Consider the following 18138-nt stretch of genomic DNA (forward strand, 5'->3'; position numbering starts at 1 on the left):
CATCACCTCTTCTATTTCTTTTTTCTGTGATATTGTGTCTTCCTCCTTTTCTCTCCCTTGTCTTTCCTTTCTTCTAACCCTCAGGACAGAACCATTCAATCTTCTCCCAGAGCCTCTGTTCTCATCCTTGGAAATTGCTACACAGCCTAAGTCTTTTCAACTGAAATACTTCCAAGTCCTTTGTTTTATGAAAGGCCCATTTTTTTTTTCTCCTGTAGGCACAGTGTTCAGTTTTCCATAGTAAATTATTCGTGGTTGTCAGCCTGTATCTTTTGCCTTTAGGAATATTGTGTTCTAAGATCTCCCCCTTTATAATTGAAGCCACAAGGTCTCAGGTGATTCTGACTGTGTTTCTTTGATACTTAATCTGCTTTTTTCTAGATGCTTTCAGTGTTTTTCTTTTATGTGAGCTCTGGATTTTGGCTATAACATTCCTTGGGATGTTTTCCTTGAGGCTTTTTTCCAGGAGGTTATAGGTAGATTCTGTCTTCATTTTGCCCTCTGATTTTGATCGGTATAAGCAGTTTTCATTGATGATATCTTGAATTACAATGTCTGTGCTTTGCAAAAAAGATATGCTTTTCAGGAAATCCAATAATTCTTTTAAAAAATTTTTTTATTTTTTAGTTTACATCTTTCATTTCCACAAGATTTTGAGTTACAAATTTTCTCCCTATTTTTTCCTACCCACCACCCCAAAATAGTGATCCCACTGAACATCCCCTCCCCCATCTGCTCTCTCCCATATATTTCCCCATTCCCCCTCCAACTTTCCCGTAGGGCATGGTGGATCTCTATGCCCCAGTGCCTGTATATTTTATTTCCCAGTTACATGTAAAATAATAATGATAATATATATATATATATTTTTAAACATTTGCTTTTAAAACTTTGAATTCCAGATTCATTCTCTTCCTCTCTTGTCACCCACCCTTACTGGGAAGATAAGCAATTCATTATAGGTTGTACATGTATAGCTAATGCAAAATATTACCATAGTAGATGTATTGTAAAAGACTGACTATATTTCCCTCCCTCCTATCCCACCCCCCCCCGACTTGTTCTATTCTCTACTTTGATCCTGTCCCTTTTCAAAAGTGGGTGCTTCCAACTTCCCTCCCCCCAAGCCTGCCCTCCCTTCCACCATCCCCCCTCTCATCCCCTTCCCCCCTACTCTCCTGTAGGGTGAGATACCTTATTTAGTGTGTATGTCATTCCCTCCCTGAGCCAAATCAAATGAGAATAAGGTTGACCCATTCCTTTTTGCCTTCCTGTTCTTCCCCTCCATTGTAACAGTTTTCCCTTGCCTCTTTTATATGAGATAATGAAATCCAATAATTCTTAAGTTCTCTTCGTGAGAACTTAAGTTTTTTGATATCAACTACTTTACTTTTTTTCTGTTTTTTTTTTTCCCTTCAGTCTTTTGATTTTGTTCTAATATTTCTTGTTGTTTCATGAAGTCATAATTTCTTTCTGGTCTCTAATAGTTTTCAGGGAATATATTACTTAGGAAAGGTTTACTAATTTCTGAGCTATTTATTCTTTTTCCAATTTTTTTCTTCCAGGGTTTTATTTTCTTTTTTATCTTTTGCTTTGTTTCTGTAGTCCTTGTGGAAACATCCATTTTTTTGTTTGAATCTCTGAGTTTTTCTCTCCTTTTGGGCATTCTCTAGATCTGCAGTAATTTTTTTATATTGGTTACTGTCTTTAATTGACTCGTTTCTCCAGGTTTAGAACCTGTATTATGGTTCTATGACAGAGCCATTCTCTGCTGTGCTTTGGTCTGGGGTGGTCCGCACTGCTTGGTCTTGATCTGGTCCGTGTGGCTTCCTGTGCTAACTCAGTCCTCCCTAGGTGAAGCCTTCCCTCTACTGGATTTTCAAGGCCTTTTATGTCTTAGGACAGAGTGCTAGCAACCTGGGATTCCCTATGGGTTGGGCCCACTGATCTTTCAAGGTTGCTACTCCCTGCATCTTTCAAGGTTGCTACTCCCTGCATCTTTCAAGGTTCCAGCCTTGGGATTTTCAGGACTTTGCACTTGGGGCTTTCTTGTGGGGGAGGAGAAGAGAAGAGAGGACTTGATTCTTGCTATCACCAGACATAGCTCTTCAGGGTATATGTGTCTGGGACCCTTTATCTGGGGTTAGTTTCATAATAAAAGATGTAGATATTTAACAAGTACTTATGAAACATGAGTGTAGATAATTAAAAATGCAATAGAAATTTCATTAATTTGGTACTTTAGCATAAGTCTGATGGGTCCAAGAAGAAAAAAAGAGATGCAATGGTGAGAAGACACGAATGTGATGATATTAATAAGAGGTTTCCCTATGTGTTTTTTCATATTATAGGGAGAAGCATGGTGACTGCATTGGAAATCTGATTAGGACCAAAGATGTCCAGACTGTTTGTAGTGGACAATATTTACATACTTTCCAGCATAAACATGGTAGGATGCCTAGTACAAACCTCCTGACAGGAGACAGAGTCGTTCTGAGTGGAGAAGAAAGAAGGCTGCTTGCTTTAAGCAGTGGATATGTGACAGAGATGAACATGACCACAGTCACCTGTTTGCTAGACAGGTGAGTCCATTTCTCTTGTTTTATTTAAGTAATGGGGGTAGAGAAGTTTTAAAAAGTTGTTTTGCACACTAGACTCTCTTGGTTAAACTGGATTGTCAAGATAAGATTGAATGTTTGAATAGATAATTAAAAGACAAAAGGAAGACCTCCGTTGCCTTGATTAGATCCTCTGTGGAGGATATTCAGGAGCCCTGGCACTAGGAAGAAATAGGAAGGTGGCGGGATGTGCCTGCACGGACCAGATCAGCGCTGACCCCAGCCAAGTAGTGGGTGTTCTATCTCTGCTTTCTCCCAGGCCTTGGGAATCTGCCTTTCCAAACTAGAGTCTGCATAATGAGTTATTCTCGGCTTCCCTTTCCTACTCTATCACAGAATCTTAGAAGTTGTCGTATCCTCCCAAGGTTCCCATCAATTCCTCTCTAGCAACCAACTTATTAAAAAGTTAGCTCCCGTAGCTTCATTGATGTGGGAAGCTCCTGGTCATCATCCTCCCTCTGCCAGTGCAGGAGGGCCACTGCTCTGGGTATTGAGTGGCCTTGAGAGGTGATGACCTCTTCAGGGTCACCCTGCCAGGCCTGGCCGTCCTTGGCCAGCCTCGGACCTGGGCCTGTCTATGAGACCTTCCTCCACCCGTTACAGCCTGCTGCTGCCTCTCCAGTGATATATAGTTATTTATGTGTGTTATGTTTCTTCCTGCTCGGTTCTGTATTTTGAGTGGACAGCTGAGGCCACGTATTTGGGATTGAGGTCTTGTTTTGAATTTTGTCTCCTGTGACCTTCATGCTTCTTTCAATGTTCTTCCTAATTGTAGCTACTCTGGATGGGATGTAGCTTGGGGAATAGGTAGGGGCAGTTTTCTTCCTCTCTTCTTTTCCAGGCGAAGGTCCTTTGATACGATTTTTAAGATTACCAGCATCGGAAGGGCACCACCAGGAGTGGAGCCTGCGGCTTAATTTGACCCAACACGGGAAACCTCACCTGGCCCAGACACGGAAAGGATTGACAGATTGATAGCTCTTTCTCGATTCTGTGGGTGGTGGTGCATGGCCGTTCTTAGTTGGTGGAGCAATTTGTCTGGTTAATTCCGATAACGAACGAGACTCTGGCATGCTAACTAGTTACGTGACCCCCGAGTGCAGTCTGGACTTTGGGACCCAGGAAGTGGGAGTGCGTGGCTTTTACCCCCGGGGCGAGAAACTGCTGAGACGCCAGCACAGCCTGCCAGCGCCACGTGGCGGCTTCAGCTCCTGGCCTGCAGAGTGTAGGGGGACCAAGCACCAGTCTGAGGGGTAATCACTTTTGCTTTAACCTGCTTGGATCTGGATTGCAGTCTAGGGTGGAGGTCCTGGGGTGTGTGTCCAGCTTGCCAGAGCGTGTGGAGACCTCAGAGAGGGCACCCATCTAATACCTCCGGCAGCTGAGAAAACCCCAGTGTTTGGGACAAAAACTCCCCTGTCTGGTGGCAGAGTCCTACTGTGGCAAAAAGCCCAAAAGTCAAGTAATTGAGTGGCAAAATGAGCAGGCAGAGGAAACAAAGCAGACAGAAGATTCCAACATTAGACTCCTATTTTGGGGACAAAAAGGATCAAAGCATGGAACAGGAAGAAGACAGTGAAGTCAGAACTCCTGCACCAAAAGCTTCAAAGGAAAATACAAGCTGGTTACAGGCCATAGAGGACCTTAAGAAGCAGATAAGAGAAGTGGAGGAAAAATTGGGAAGAGAAATGAGAACAATGCAAGAAAATTATGAAATGAGAGTCAACAGCCTGACTGAAGAAAATAATACATTAAAAAACAGACTGACTCAAATGGCAAAGGAGGCTCAAAAAGGCAATGAGGAGAAGAATGCCTTAAAAAGTCGAATTTGCCAGATGGAAAAAGAATCTCAAAAGCTCACTGAGGAGAATCATTGCTTCAGAATTAGATTGGAGCAAATGGAAGCTAATGACTTTATGAGAAATCAAGATGCTGTTAAACAGATCCAAACAAATGAAAGAATAGAAGGCAATGTGAAATATCTCATGGGAAAAACCACTGACCTGGAAAATAGATCCAGGAGAGATAATTTAAAAATTATTGGACTGCCTGAGAGCCATGACCAAAGTAAGAGCCTGGAAAGCATCCTCCAGGAAGTTCTCAAAGAAAACTGCCCTGATGTTTTAGAACGAGAGGGCAAAATAGAGGTTGAAAGAATACACTGATCACCTCCTGAAAAAGATCCCAAAAAGAAAACTCCTAGGAATATTATAGCCAGGTTCCATAATTCCCAGATTAAGGAGAGAATATTACAAGCAGCCAGGAAGAAACAATTTGAATATTGTGGAAACACAATCAGGATAACCCAGGATCTGGCAGCTTCTACACTGAGGGATCGAAGGGCCTGGAATGTGATATTCCGGAGGTCAAGGGAGCTGGGATTAAAACCAAGAGTCACCTACCCAGCAAAACTGAGTATCATGTTTCAGGGGAAAATATGGTCATTCAGTGGAATACAGGACTTTCAAGCATTCTTGCTGAAAAAACCAGAGTTGAATAGAAAATTTGACATTCAGATACAAGAAGCAAGAGAAGCATGAGAAGGTAAACAGGGAAAAGAAATCATAAGGAACTTATCAAAGTTGAACTATTTTTATTTGGGGTTGAGTGGCTTGCTCGGGGTTGCACGGCCGGTTGTTGTTTCTGGGTGTGGTGCTGAGTGTCTGGGCCCGGATTTGATCTGGGTCGTCCCGGCACTGGGGCTGGTGCTCTTGCTCGCTGAGCCACCTGGCCAAAGTTGAACTATTAACATTCCTACATGGAAAAACCATAATTGTAACTTATGAAACTTTTCTCAGTAGTTGAAGGGATTAGAAGTATATATATATATGTCTTTATATGAGGGTATGTGGGCATATGAATACATATGTGAATGTGTGTATATACGTTTAAAGGTATACATAGATAGAGGGCATGGGACCAATTTAACAGGAAGGGATGATACTTAAAAGGTGAAATTAAGAGGTGAGAGAGGAATATAATGAGAGGATATGGGGAGAGACAGAGTGGGGCAAACTATCTCATACAGAAGAGGCAAGGGAAAATGGTTACAATGGAGGGGAAGAATAGGAAGGCAAAAGGGAATGGGTCAACCTTATTCCTATTGAATCTGGCTTGAGGAGGGAGTGAAATACACACTAAATAGGGGATCTCACCCTCCAGGAGAATAGGGGGGGAAGGGGATGTGATGGGGGATGATGGAAGGGAGGGCAGGCAGGGGGGGAGGGAAGTTGGAAGCACCCACTTGTGAAAAGGGACAGGATCAAAGTAGAGAATAGAACAAGTGGGAGGTGGGATAGGAGGGAGGGAAATATAGTCAGTCTTTTTCAATGCATCTACTATGTTATTGTTTTGCATTAGCCACACATGTACAACCTATACTGAACTGCTTGTCTCCCCAGTGGGGGTGGGTGGCAGGGGGGGAAGGGAATGAATCTGGAATTGAAAGTTTTAAAATCGAATATTCAAATATATATATGTATATATATACATATATATGTGTGTGTGTGTGTGTGTGTGTGTGTGTGTGTGTAAAAAAAATAAAATAAAATTGTATTCATTAAAAAAAAAAGATTACCAGCAAATACATATTTATCTCCTTCCATTAGCCACATCCAGAAGCCTAGCTTTCCACATTTTAAACAGTGGCTAATTAATCTAAATTACTTGCTCAGAATTCATCTTCTTAACTAATTGTTTACTTCCTGCGTTTGGCTTAAATTGGTGTTATCTAAATGACAAGCATTTTTCCATATGTGCATTTTATTTTGTTTCAGGAATTTGTCAAAATTACCTGAGTCAACTTTGTTTAGATTAGACTATGAAGAAAGAATTGGTGGCATTGAAATTCCCCTAGGAAACCTTTCCAAGCTGATGCAGAACACTCCTACGAGGTTGGTAGCAAGACAAGTCACTCAGCATTGAAAGAGGCTTTTTGAGAACACGGGAGTAAAACACTCTTTGTTCCTCCACAGTGAAAAGCTTCGAGACTTAGTCATTGACTTTCGTGAGCCACAGTTTATAGAGTACCTGAGTTCTGTGCTCCCACATGAAGCCAAGGACAGGGTCGCCAACATCTTAAAAGGTAGAAGCTGTAGTCGGTGTGATTTTTATTCGTTTCTGTTTGTTCTTATTACTATTAAAGCTCCAGCCTCATCTCTATTTCTGTTTTTCAGTTAGCCTTTGATCTTGTCAGTGCACATACTCCCATCTGTAGAGCTGGTCACACCAGTGCCTTCTCATCCTTTGCAGCTTCTTTAAATCTATCAGATGGCTTCCCCTGAAGGGTTTGGGAGGCAGAGAGGCAGCTAGGCAGCGCAGGGGGTGGAGCCCCAGAAGATTCAGTGCAAAATTCAGTCTCCAGCTCCTATTAGCTGTGTAACCTTGGGCAAGTCACTTAACCTGTTTGCCTCAGTTTTCTCACCTGTAAAGTGGGAATAATTATTGTGCCGACTCCACAAGGCTATTATGAGGATCAGATGAGATAATAGTTGTGAAGTGCTTAGCACAGTACCTGAGACATAGGAAGTGCTTCCCTGCCCTCTACAGCTCTTGGCCCTTGGGTGAATACGGTTGAAGCTCTGTGCCTTGCCCACCCATTTTCCCTCATTGGTGCTGTATGATTGGCCACATCCCTATTTCAGATTATTCAGAGATTCTAGTGTTCATCATCCCTGGAACAGCACTGGTACTTCAGATAGAGATGAGGTTTCAAAGGGAAATCAGCGGTAATTGAAAACATGGCCCCATTTCCCAGATCCTGTCCAGACTGTGGGCTTCCTCCTAATCTTCTCCAGGCTTAGGTCATTGTCCATCTGCAGCGTCTTCCCAACACGAATGTGCTTAGGGACTGCCTCTAAGAGTTATCCATCGGTCTGAATGGCACGCATTGGACCATCGGCATTCTGCACGCCTTTGCTTTTTCCTTTGTAGATAGTTAGGGTATCCCTTTGGAGTGATTATGAATCTGGCCTCGACACTATCAGTGCAATAGCTTTCTAAGTGAGAAGCATCTGGAGGGACTCCCTGTCCTCCCCGGTATCCCCTTTGGATTTAGATTTTCTCTAGACATCCTCTGTGATCTCGGCTAGCACCTTTATGCCTCAACGGATTGTAGAGAGTAAATGGTTGTCGAATGAAGTCATTCTTATTGTAATCTCCCTCAAGGAATCTCCATAAGAGATCACATAGGGGGAAAGCCTTCATGGCTGTGTTTTGCTCCACCAAATCAAGTGCCTCTCTGTGGTCAAACAATAAACCTGTGAGGTATCCTGTCTTTGGCACTTTTCATGCATTTGTGTGGCTGATGGACCAGAGCCTGTCTCTTTTCTCTCACCCCTTCAAGGCTACCCTTGCTGTGCATTATGTGGGCTCTCCTCGAGGACAGCCTGCGAGCAGTCCTCTTGCCCAGCTGCCCCTTCTTGTTGTGGCCTGGCTGCATTCGGAGAGTGCTGTGACCCAGCTCCACATCTTCCTTATAGTTTGGCTGGCCACTTGTGGATCACTGAGGCAGGATCTCAGTCAGGTCCCCAGCAGCTGAGCCAGTACTTGTCAAGTGCTTAAACGCTGTGATTCTTGGCACCCTCTACCCCCTTTTCTGCTTTTGTGCCACCAACACTGCAGAAGCAGAGGGGGCAGGGGATGGCAGGCCATCTTAGCCGTCTTGTTTTCTGGGTGGTCATGGCCAAAGGATTCATGGCCCTGTGGCTGGCCTAGAGGCCCTGAGCCTCTGTGTTCTTTGCTCACTCCCCCTCTTTCTGTTGCTGGAGGTGCCCTGAAAGCCTTTCTAGCAGGGGAGCCCTCCTGCTCCTGTGGCATGGCCTTTCAGAGTCCATGGTTGCTTCTGGGTAGAAGTCGCATACTAGTTTGTGAGGGGTCAGAACTAAAATATCAGTCTAACAATAGTTAGTTTACTATTTAAAGTCCATTTTTTTTCCTTCTAAAATATTTTAAAATACAGGTTTGAATAAACCCCAGAGACAAGCAATGAAAAAAGTACTTCTTTCAAAAGACTACACGCTTATTGTCGGCATGCCTGGGACTGGGAAAACTACAACAATATGTGCCCTTGTAAGGATCTATATTTTTACGTGTGTGTGTGTGTGTGTGTGTGTACACAGATATATGTATGTATATGTAATATATATGTTTTTATCAGCCTCTTTTCAGTTCAAAGGATGTGCTCAGGGAAGCATAATGAGAATTAAAAATATCTTTATGAAATGGCTTTTATTCTCTCACTTTTGAGGTAGCATCATTATAACCCTGAACTGAGAAAATGGTTACCATCATGTGATCAATTTGTTGCATTTTGTATTTCATAGTCTCCGGCTCTGATAGTGGTTTGGGTGTATTTTATATGTTCCTTTTCCCTATACAAGGGGTAAACTGTACTGAGGGCTGGACACTGGATACTCCAAATTTTTCTTAAATTTTACTTGTGTTGGCAAACTTTTAAAGTAATCCTGTAGAAAATTAAAGTTTTAACATAGTTTAAGAGCATAATATTACCAGGAGTGTGAATATTATATCATTTTTATTCAACAGTCTGACTTTCTAGTGGAAAATTGTTTTCCTTCATTCTCTGTGATATATAGGTTTTCGAGCATGTCTGTCTGTAGCATTGAGTACGTGCTAAGAATTATCTAGAAGTTAAGGTAACATTTAAAAAATTTTCCTGTATCCTATTCTTAGGTCAGAATCCTCTATGCTTGTGGCTTCAGTGTTTTGCTGACCAGTTACACTCACTCTGCGGTTGATAACATTCTTTTGAAGTTGATGAAATTTAAAGTAGGATTTTTGCGTTTGGGTCAAACTCAGAAGGTTCATCCCAGCATTCAGAAGTTTACAGAGGAAGAAATCTGCAGAGAAAAAGCTATTCAGTCCTTGGCTAGTCTTGAGGAGCTCTACAACAGTCAAGTAAGCCGATGCAATGTTGCTGACGATCGTTCCCGTGGCATCATAATGAGCAAGCACATTTGAGCATATAAAAGTCACACCCAGTGCCATGTGTGACTTGCCTCTGTTTTTGTGCTCACTGCTGTCATGGAGAGAAGGGATTTAAAAAAGTCTTCTGGGGCCTCATGACTGGGCATTTCATTAAATTTGGGGAAGAGGTTTGTTTTTTTTATTCAGTAGCCTGTCCATCTTGTACTAAGAGCTAATTTAGGCATTTGCAGTCAATTCCTCAAACATCTAAGGCAGATAAAGGCTCAACAAGATAAGGAAATAAAGGCTCAACAAATCCTTTATTTACCAGGGTTGGTGTTGTGTAGAAAAAGTATTTGATTTTGTCCCTGCTTGATAATGTTTTCAGGTTTATGCTAGAAGCTAAGACGTTTCAAAAGTGATATTTAGAATGCTATCACAGGATTTTTGCAATTAGACAACAAAGAAAATCATGTTGCTTTGCATTTAGGGAATTTTTTTTTTTAAGCAATTGGGGTTAAGTAACTTGCTCAAGGTTACAGGGCCAGGTGTTTCTGGGTGGGTGCTAAGTGTCTGAGCCCGGATTCGATCCCCAGGTCATCCCGACTCTGGGGCCAGTGCTCTTACTCGCTGTGCTACCTGGCCGCCCCTAGGGATTTGTTTTGCACCAAAAGTGGACAAACTACCGTTAAACTGTATTTTAAAACAATTTTTTCTTGTGTATCTTTAGCCTATAGTTGCAACAACGTGTATGGGAATAAACCACCCAATATTTTCCCGAAGACGGTTTGACTTTTGTATCGTGGATGAAGCTTCCCAGATTAGCCAGCCGGCATGTCTGGGACCACTCTTCTTTGCGTGTAGGTTTGTACTGGTAGGAGACCACCTGCAGCTTCCTCCCCTCGTGCTGAATAGTGAAGCAAGGTAAGAAGGGTATGGTCAAGGACCACTGGATTTTTGCTAAGTGTGATTTCCAACATGGAATTTAGTGCTCAGTGCACTAATTTATATATTTGATTTGATAATAGAGGTCTTGGCATGAGTGAAAGTTTATTCAAGAGGCTGGAGCAGAAACAGAATGCTGTTGTTCAGTTGACTGTGCAGTATAGAATGAACAGGTATTTCTTTCTCTGTCTGAACCTGGATCCCTCTTCTAATGAGCTCTGCTTCATCCCAGCCCTCCCTCCCTAGCCCATTCCATCATGCCCTTTAGATCCCGGCTAGAGTCTCAAGAAGCTCCTCTCTGCCCACGAACTTTCAAACTAAGACTCAAGGGTCCTTCAAGGTCCCTTTCTCACTAGAAGTGGCCCCTGTGACGTCCCTGAACGCAGGGTCAGGAGGAGGGCTGGGCTTCTGTCTTACTGTCCTCTGCCATTTATAGCCCATTCTTCTATCAGGACAGCTGAATAGCTTCTTTTTCTGTGGTCCATTCAGTCTTTTGTGTATCGCCATCTGTCTTCCCATCTTTGTTCCTACCTTCCAGGTTGCTTACCCATTTTCTCACTGACTTTCAGGCCTCAGTCACTGTTTTTTTCTTCACTCAATTTTCTGCCACAGTCTTTGAGGACATTAATATTCACGTTACCTTCTTCAGCCTGCCTGCTTTTTCTCCATAGTGTGATGGCCACACCTCAGATTTGGCTGTTTTTCAGAATTACATCATCTCCAAGATCTGTGACTTTAAGATTAAAATCTCCAGCAGTTACATCCTGTATCTCCACCTCTCTGACTTTCTCCTTCACGCTAAACCTATTCTCCAGCCTCATCTTGACCCCTTGCCCCTCGCTCATCATTATTTTCTCATTGTCTCTCGCTTTCTGGTTTCACTTGAGTCCACACCTAGCCTTGACATTTTCTCGATTCTAGCTAACCTAGCTTACTCTTTACTCAGTTTTCTCCCTTTGTGATTTGACTTGGGATATGGAATGCCTCCCTTTTCACCTGCTGAAGTTTTGGACCTCTTCAAAAGCCCAGTTCAACTGTCACCTCCTTGGTTAGCCTTCCCTATTACCCCGGGTGAATAATAACATCACAGAACTGAGATCTCCCTTTTCTTAATCTGGTTGCCATACAATACTACGTACTTTAAGAGTGTATGAGGAGAGTGACTACATCTCATTTTGACTTTGGATCTCCTCTAATTCCTATTACTGCGCGCCTGAAAAAGTAGGTCTTCAATGGGTTTACTGAATTAATGAATGCTAACAGTGTTAGTTTTACTGATTTTTTCCCTGAAATTTTATTTACCAAAATTAATAATGTTGTTTCTAATCCTTTTAGTACAGTTATGTCCTTAAGTAACAAGTTAGTGTACGAAGGAAAACTCGAGTGTGGATCAGACAAAGTCGCCAATGCCACAGTCAGCCTGCCCCACCTGAATGATGTCATGCTGGATCTCCAAGCTCACAGAGATCATTCTGAAACTTCTTGGCTGAGGGGCGCATTTGAACCAGAGAATCCTGTCTGTTTTCTTAACACAGAAAAGGTAAATACATAGTGCCACCTTTTTTTAAACTTTTTATTTATTTATTTTTGTTTTGCTTTTTGGAGGGCAATTGGGGTTAAGTGACTTGCCCAAGGTCACACAGCTAGTTTTTGTGTTAAGTGTCTGAGGCTGGATTTGAATTCAGGTCTTCCTGACTCCAGGGCTGGTGCTCTATTCACTGCGCCACCTAGCTGCCCCTGTAGTGCCACCTTTTCAGTAAGTCGCATCTCTCTAGACATGTTCTATTATTTAAATCGCTATAAATTAATTTGAGAAATGTCAGTAGTTTTGCTGTATTTGCTTAGCCTAATCATGTGCTGGAAATCATGCCTCTCCTTGTTTATTCCTCCCTTAATTTCTTTCAAAGTAATTTTGCAGTTGCCTTTATGGAGAGCTCTTCTATGTCTCTGGACATGACCTGTTGTGCTCATTAGAAGGAGTATAACACAGTAGGAGTGGTGAGGGTCCTGACTATGTTGATCTTAGACAAGTTCAGGTGTAAGTATAGATAACTGTTGTTTCTAGCTTTAGTTTAGCTTTAAATTAATTTTTACTAAATGCGAGGTCATCTGTTATAATTCTCATGGGCTGGCTTTCTCACCTAATCCACCTCAGGGAGCATGCTGTTTCTGGTGGATTTGTGAAGGTCCATTTTTTTGATTCTCAGCTTAAGTTTTCAGGATCTTGATTCATAGAATCTCAGAATTGGAAGGAAGAGATTTCAGAAGCCCTGTCATCCAGCCTGTACTTGGATCAGAATTTCTTACACAATATACCTGCCAAGTGATCGTTAGGATAGCCTGCTCCATTCTTGGAAAGCTCTTATTAGAGGTGCAGAGATTTAGAGCTGGAAAGATCCTCAGAAGTCATCTTGTCCTAGCCCCTCATTTTATTTATTTATTTTGGATGGGGGAAGGCAGGACAATTGGGGTTAAGTGACCTAAGGTCACATGGCTAGTAAGTGTCTGAGGCTGGATTTGAACTCAGGTCCTCCTGACTCCAGGGCCGGTGCTTTATTCACTGTGCCAACTAGCCACCCTACAAGCCCCTCATTTTAGAGATGGAAACTGAGACCCAGAGAGGACAGTGACTGGCCTAAGGTCACATAGGTAGCATGTAGCAGAGCTGGGATGTGAATCTCTTTTGACTTCAAACCCAGTGCTTTTTTCACTCACCACACTGCTTGTAATCCCGTTAGCAGGCTTTTCTGTATGTCTATAAAGTCACTTTCTCTGCACCTGCCTGCCATCACTCCTGATTGTTCCCTCTGGGCCAAGCAGAATAAATCTGCTCCTTACTTGTCCATGTCAAAGGCCATCAGATATCTGGGCAATATGTGCAGCTAGGTGCCACAGTGGATAGAATACTGGGCTTGGCATCAGGAAGTCCTGAGTTGAAATCTAGCCTCGTGTACACACTAGCTTTGTGGCCCTGGGTAAGTCACTTAATCTCTGTTACCCTCAGCTTCCTCACCTTTAAAGTGGGGATAATAACAGTACCTACCTCCTAGGATTGTTAGGAGGATCAAATAAGATAAGTTGTAAAGTGCTTAGCACAGTGCCAGGCTTACACAGCAAGTGTTACATAAATGTTAGCTGTTATCATTATAATAATAATTATTATTACCTAAAGACAACTTCTTATGTCTGCCTTGAGTTTTCTCTTTTCTAGCCTAATTATTCCCAGTTGTTTCAGACTGTTTATCTTAACAGTCCCTGAAAGGATTCCAGACTCTGAGTAATTTTTTCAGCTTAATGAAATTGATAAGAGGCATATTCATGAATCAGAATGCCAGACTGTTAGTTCACATTGAGCGACGTACTTTCCAGCACCTGGAGTACCAGTATCTGGTGTCAATGTGCCTTGAGAACGCCATTTACCTGATGAGCATGGCAGAATTGCCAAGGAATTGTGGGGCAGCTCTGGGGAACAAGTACTTGTACAGTAGCCCACCATGCCTTGGCATCTCTGTAGGTGATTTTATAACAGGCTGTGGAATTCACTTTTTAGGTTATTTTTTCACATATTTTTGGTTGTTTGTTTTTCTTTATTAGGTTCCAGCACCAGAGCAGGTTGAAAAGGGTGGTGTGAGTAACATAACAGAAGCCAAGTTCATAGTTTTCCTGGCCTCGGTTTTTATAAAGGTATTTTGAAATGTATTTTGCTTGCTAAGTTAAAATATCCTTATAGCAGGTCTTGTTTTATTTTAACAAAATTCATCTGAAATATTTATAGTTGGTATTAAGTATAGTCATCTTTAGTTAAGAAATAAGGTTGTCACATTGCTGTTGCCAGGCGTAGTTGGTACTGGTTGGAAGTTTCACAGAATCATAAAATTTTGGAGCTGGGAGAAACTTTAGATCTCACCTTGTCCAGGGGTTTTCCTAACTCTGGAGTCAGTGAACTTTCAAAAAATAAAATATTCGGGTAGCCAGGTAGCACAGCGAGTAAGAGCACCGGCCCCAGAGTTGGGATGACCTGGGGATCGAATCCGGGCTCAGACACTTAGCACCCACCCAGAAACACCTGGCCATGTAACCTTGAGCAAGTTACTTACCCCCAATTGCTTAAGGGCGGCCAGGTGGCTCAGTGAGTAAGACTACTGGCCCCAGAGTTGGGATGACCTGGGATTGAATCCGGGCTCAGATATTTAACACCACACCCAGAAATAACTCTGCTTACTATAGACCTTGAATTTTACCAGGGTAGTCCAATTTCAAGAAAATAAAGTGCACTTTTTTTTTTTTTAAGCAATCGGGGTTAAGTAACTTGCTCAAGGTTACACGGCCAGTTATTTCTGGGTGTGGTGCTGAGTGTCTGAGCCCGGGATTCGATCTCCAGGTCGTCCCAACACTGGAGCCGGTAGGTACTCTTACTCGCTGAGCCACCTGGCCGCCCCTACCTAAAGTGCACTTTTAAGGAGGCTTTGCAGCAGCACTACTTTTTTATCTGGTGATATATACCAATTTGGGGATGTATGTGTGCCATTTTTGTCTTCATCAAAGTAGTTGATTAAAATTGTTGAATGGAACAGGACCAAGAATACAGTTCTGTGCGTTCCACTAGACATGTCCTTCTAGGATGATATTGGTTCATTGATCTCTTCTCTTTGGATTCATGTGTTTAATTAACTCTGAATCTACCTGACACTCTTGTCTTTTAATCTCATTCACAGGAATACAGGGAGAAATTCTGTCACATGCATGTCTTGCTGAAATGTCAGTCTATTATTTCTTTAGTGATCCCCTGATCTGTCAAGCTAATAACCCTTTCAAAATAAAGACATGTTGGGGCAGTGAGGAGGTACAGTGAATAGAGCACCGGCCCTGGAATCAAAAGGACCTGAGTTCAAATCCAGCCTCAGACACTTGACACATGTACTAAACTGTGTGATGCTGGGCAATTAACCGAATTGCCCTGCTTTGCCCCTTCAAAAACAAACAAACGAAAAAGAGATACGTGGTTCCTATGGTGTAACTTGTTGAGAACCTAGGCAGGTTTAGAAGGACAACTGCTTCCCTTTCTACGTGGTCACAAATCATCTTTTTAATAATATATTTTAGAGATACAATGACTACAACAACATAGAAAAAAGGGAATGCTAAAAGGAACCCAAATTAGAGTGATTGTCATGAGAAGTTGTGGTCTTGGAGAAGAGAGCATGAAACGTATCTTATCCCTTCCCACAGAGAAGTGTGTCTGCCAGTGAAGGGCTATGGGGAGAAATGGTACAAAATGTCCATACAAAATCTGCGGTGAAACTCAGTCACTGTGGTTGGTTTTGCTTAAGTTTTTTCTCTCTAAGGGAGCACTCGTAGTGAGGGGTTGGGAGGGAAAGAGCTATAAATCTCTGATGCAGAAATAACAGGCATCAGTTTAAAGTGTTATATTTAGTAAAGATGTTTAAAAAACAAATTTATGATTTTGCCGTGGACTGAAGAACAGCCTGCTTATGAAGACTAATGTCTTATCCTGGGTAGTGGTCTTGTTTTGGAACAAATGGGAAATCAAGGATCGCTGTGGTGCTCACTTCTTGAAAAAAAAAAAGCCATGGGGTGGCCAGGTGGCGCAGTGAGTAAGAGCACCGGCTCCAGAGTTGGGATGACCTGGGATTGAATCCGGGCTCAGATACTTAGCACCGCACCCAGAAATAACTGGCCGTGTAACCTTGAGCAAGTTACTTAACCCCAATTGCTTTAAAAAAAAAAAAAAAAAAAGCCAGGACCATTTCTTCCTTCAGAACAGTGTACCATGAAAGTCTTTGAATTTGTGAATGTTTCAATCAAATGATTGAGGAAAAGTCGTGATTTTCAGGTGGTGGTACGCTCTATTACTTTTTAGGCTGGCTGCAATCCCTCGGATATTGGTGTCATTGCTCCATATAGACAGCAGCTGAAGACCATCACCGATCTGCTGACTCATTCCTCTGTCAGTGCAGTCGAAGTTAATACTGTGGACAAATATCAAGGAAGAGACAAAAGCATCATTCTAGTATCTTTTGTTAGAAGTAATAAAGATGGAACTGTGAGTGAAATTTGTGCTAGTATGTATTTGAGAGGCATTTTCTTAAATTGTTAACGTTATATTACAACTAGTAAATCAGCTGTGTGCATTATTTCTTGATTTGTTTTAATTTTATTTGGCACTGCCCATATTTGAAAATTATACTCAGAGTATCATCTCCCCTTTATAACTGTCATATTCACAATATGGGCTAGTCATATGTCTTTCTGGAATTCATAATGTATTAATTGTTGTTCTTCAAATTCTAAATTTAACTGAATTCTGAAAATCTAAAACAAAATTTGTAATTGTCTTTGTTGTTTCAGCTTGGCGAGCTTTTAAAGGATTGGAGGCGCCTTAATGTTGCCATCACAAGAGCCAAACACAAGCTGGTGTTGCTGGGCTGTGTGCCGTCCCTGAGCCGCTATCCTCCTGTGGAAAAGCTGCTCCATCATCTGAAGTCAGAAAACAAGATATCCTTTTTCTTGACATGGGTGTGACGTAGTATTTCAGTTACTAAATTCCCTTCCTTTCAACAACCCATTTTACCAGTGAAGGAAGTCCCAGCAAAGGGGCTCAAGTGACTTGCTCAGACTCTGCTAGTGACCTTCTAGTCATTCTGTCCTGGGTCTTCTCAGTGATAACTCACATTTGTCCAGGGCTCAAGGATTTAAGGGATGCCTTCCTGGCAGAGACTCCATGACATACTGAGGAGGAATGGTTTTCCCACTCAGCAGGTGAGGGAGCTGAGGTGCAGGGAGATGGGGGGCCTTATTTGGTCATGGTCCCCCAGGCAGTATCTGACTCGATAGGCCCTTCTCCCTCCCAGGCCACGTCTCTTTCCCCTACCTAGCACCTAGCACTGCTTCCTGAGCATCAGGCCACCCATTTTTATGTATTTGCAAAGCCCCTGATGTGCACTTATCTGATCCTAGCAACTTGGATTATCTTTATTTTATCAGTGAGAAACTCAAGGCTTGGGAGAGGTTGTCATTTACCCAAGGGTCAGCTGATGAAAGATTGGAGCTGAACCTCAAAAGCAGGGCCTATGTTCAATGTCCTTGTCACCTCTCCATGTTCCGGGGCATTGAAGCCATCCTGTCTTGTGGTTAGTGAATTGAAAGAAGGGAACATATAAAAGAAAGATGAAGACCAAATACTAAAGGAGGCCAGACATAATTAATAATCATAATAGCTAACAGGTAGCACTTACTACGTGGCAGGTGCTGTGCTAAGCATTTTGCAGATATGACCTCATTTGAATCTTACAACATCTCTGGGAGGTAGACGCTGTTATCCCAGTTTTACAGATGAGGAGACCGAGGCAAACAGGAGATTAAGTGGCTTGCTCAGTTTCTCACAGCTGGTAAATGTCTGAGGCTGGGTTTGAACTCTAGACTTTCTGATTCCAGGCCCCCTACTTGCATCACCTGGCTCTTTATAGAACACCAGGTTCCAGAGTGAACAAAGCAGTGGTTGGTGAGATAAGAAATGTGGGAAAAGGGACAACATTCCTTACCTTGGCAGGTTGCTCCTTCCCTCCTCTCATATTCATGCTACAAACCACAGCCTTGTTCACTCTGGAACCTGGTGTTCTATAAACCT

The 18138-nt window shown here is 42.4% G+C and overlaps 1 protein-coding gene across 1 annotated transcript in view; it reads left to right on the forward strand.

The window, feature by feature from the left end:
- The window catches only part of DNA2 (DNA replication helicase/nuclease 2), a 50078-nt gene that overhangs the window by 30558 nt on the left and 1382 nt on the right, over nt 1-18138 (forward strand). The window contains exons 10-20 of the mRNA XM_069071487.1: nt 2352-2582; nt 6395-6511; nt 6593-6702; nt 8578-8687; nt 9312-9536; nt 10276-10469; nt 10574-10663; nt 11826-12030; nt 14085-14174; nt 16372-16554; nt 16860-17006. Of these exons, the coding sequence (XP_068927588.1) occupies nt 2352-2582; nt 6395-6511; nt 6593-6702; nt 8578-8687; nt 9312-9536; nt 10276-10469; nt 10574-10663; nt 11826-12030; nt 14085-14174; nt 16372-16554; nt 16860-17006 (1702 nt within the window). The remainder of the gene's footprint in view (nt 1-2351; nt 2583-6394; nt 6512-6592; nt 6703-8577; nt 8688-9311; nt 9537-10275; nt 10470-10573; nt 10664-11825; nt 12031-14084; nt 14175-16371; nt 16555-16859; nt 17007-18138) is intronic.

This window comes from Petaurus breviceps, unplaced genomic scaffold (assembly GCF_028583685.1).
Source record: "Petaurus breviceps papuanus isolate PSGF00001 unplaced genomic scaffold, PetGlider_PUasm1.0 90825, whole genome shotgun sequence".
Lineage (NCBI taxonomy): Eukaryota > Metazoa > Chordata > Mammalia > Diprotodontia > Petauridae > Petaurus > Petaurus breviceps.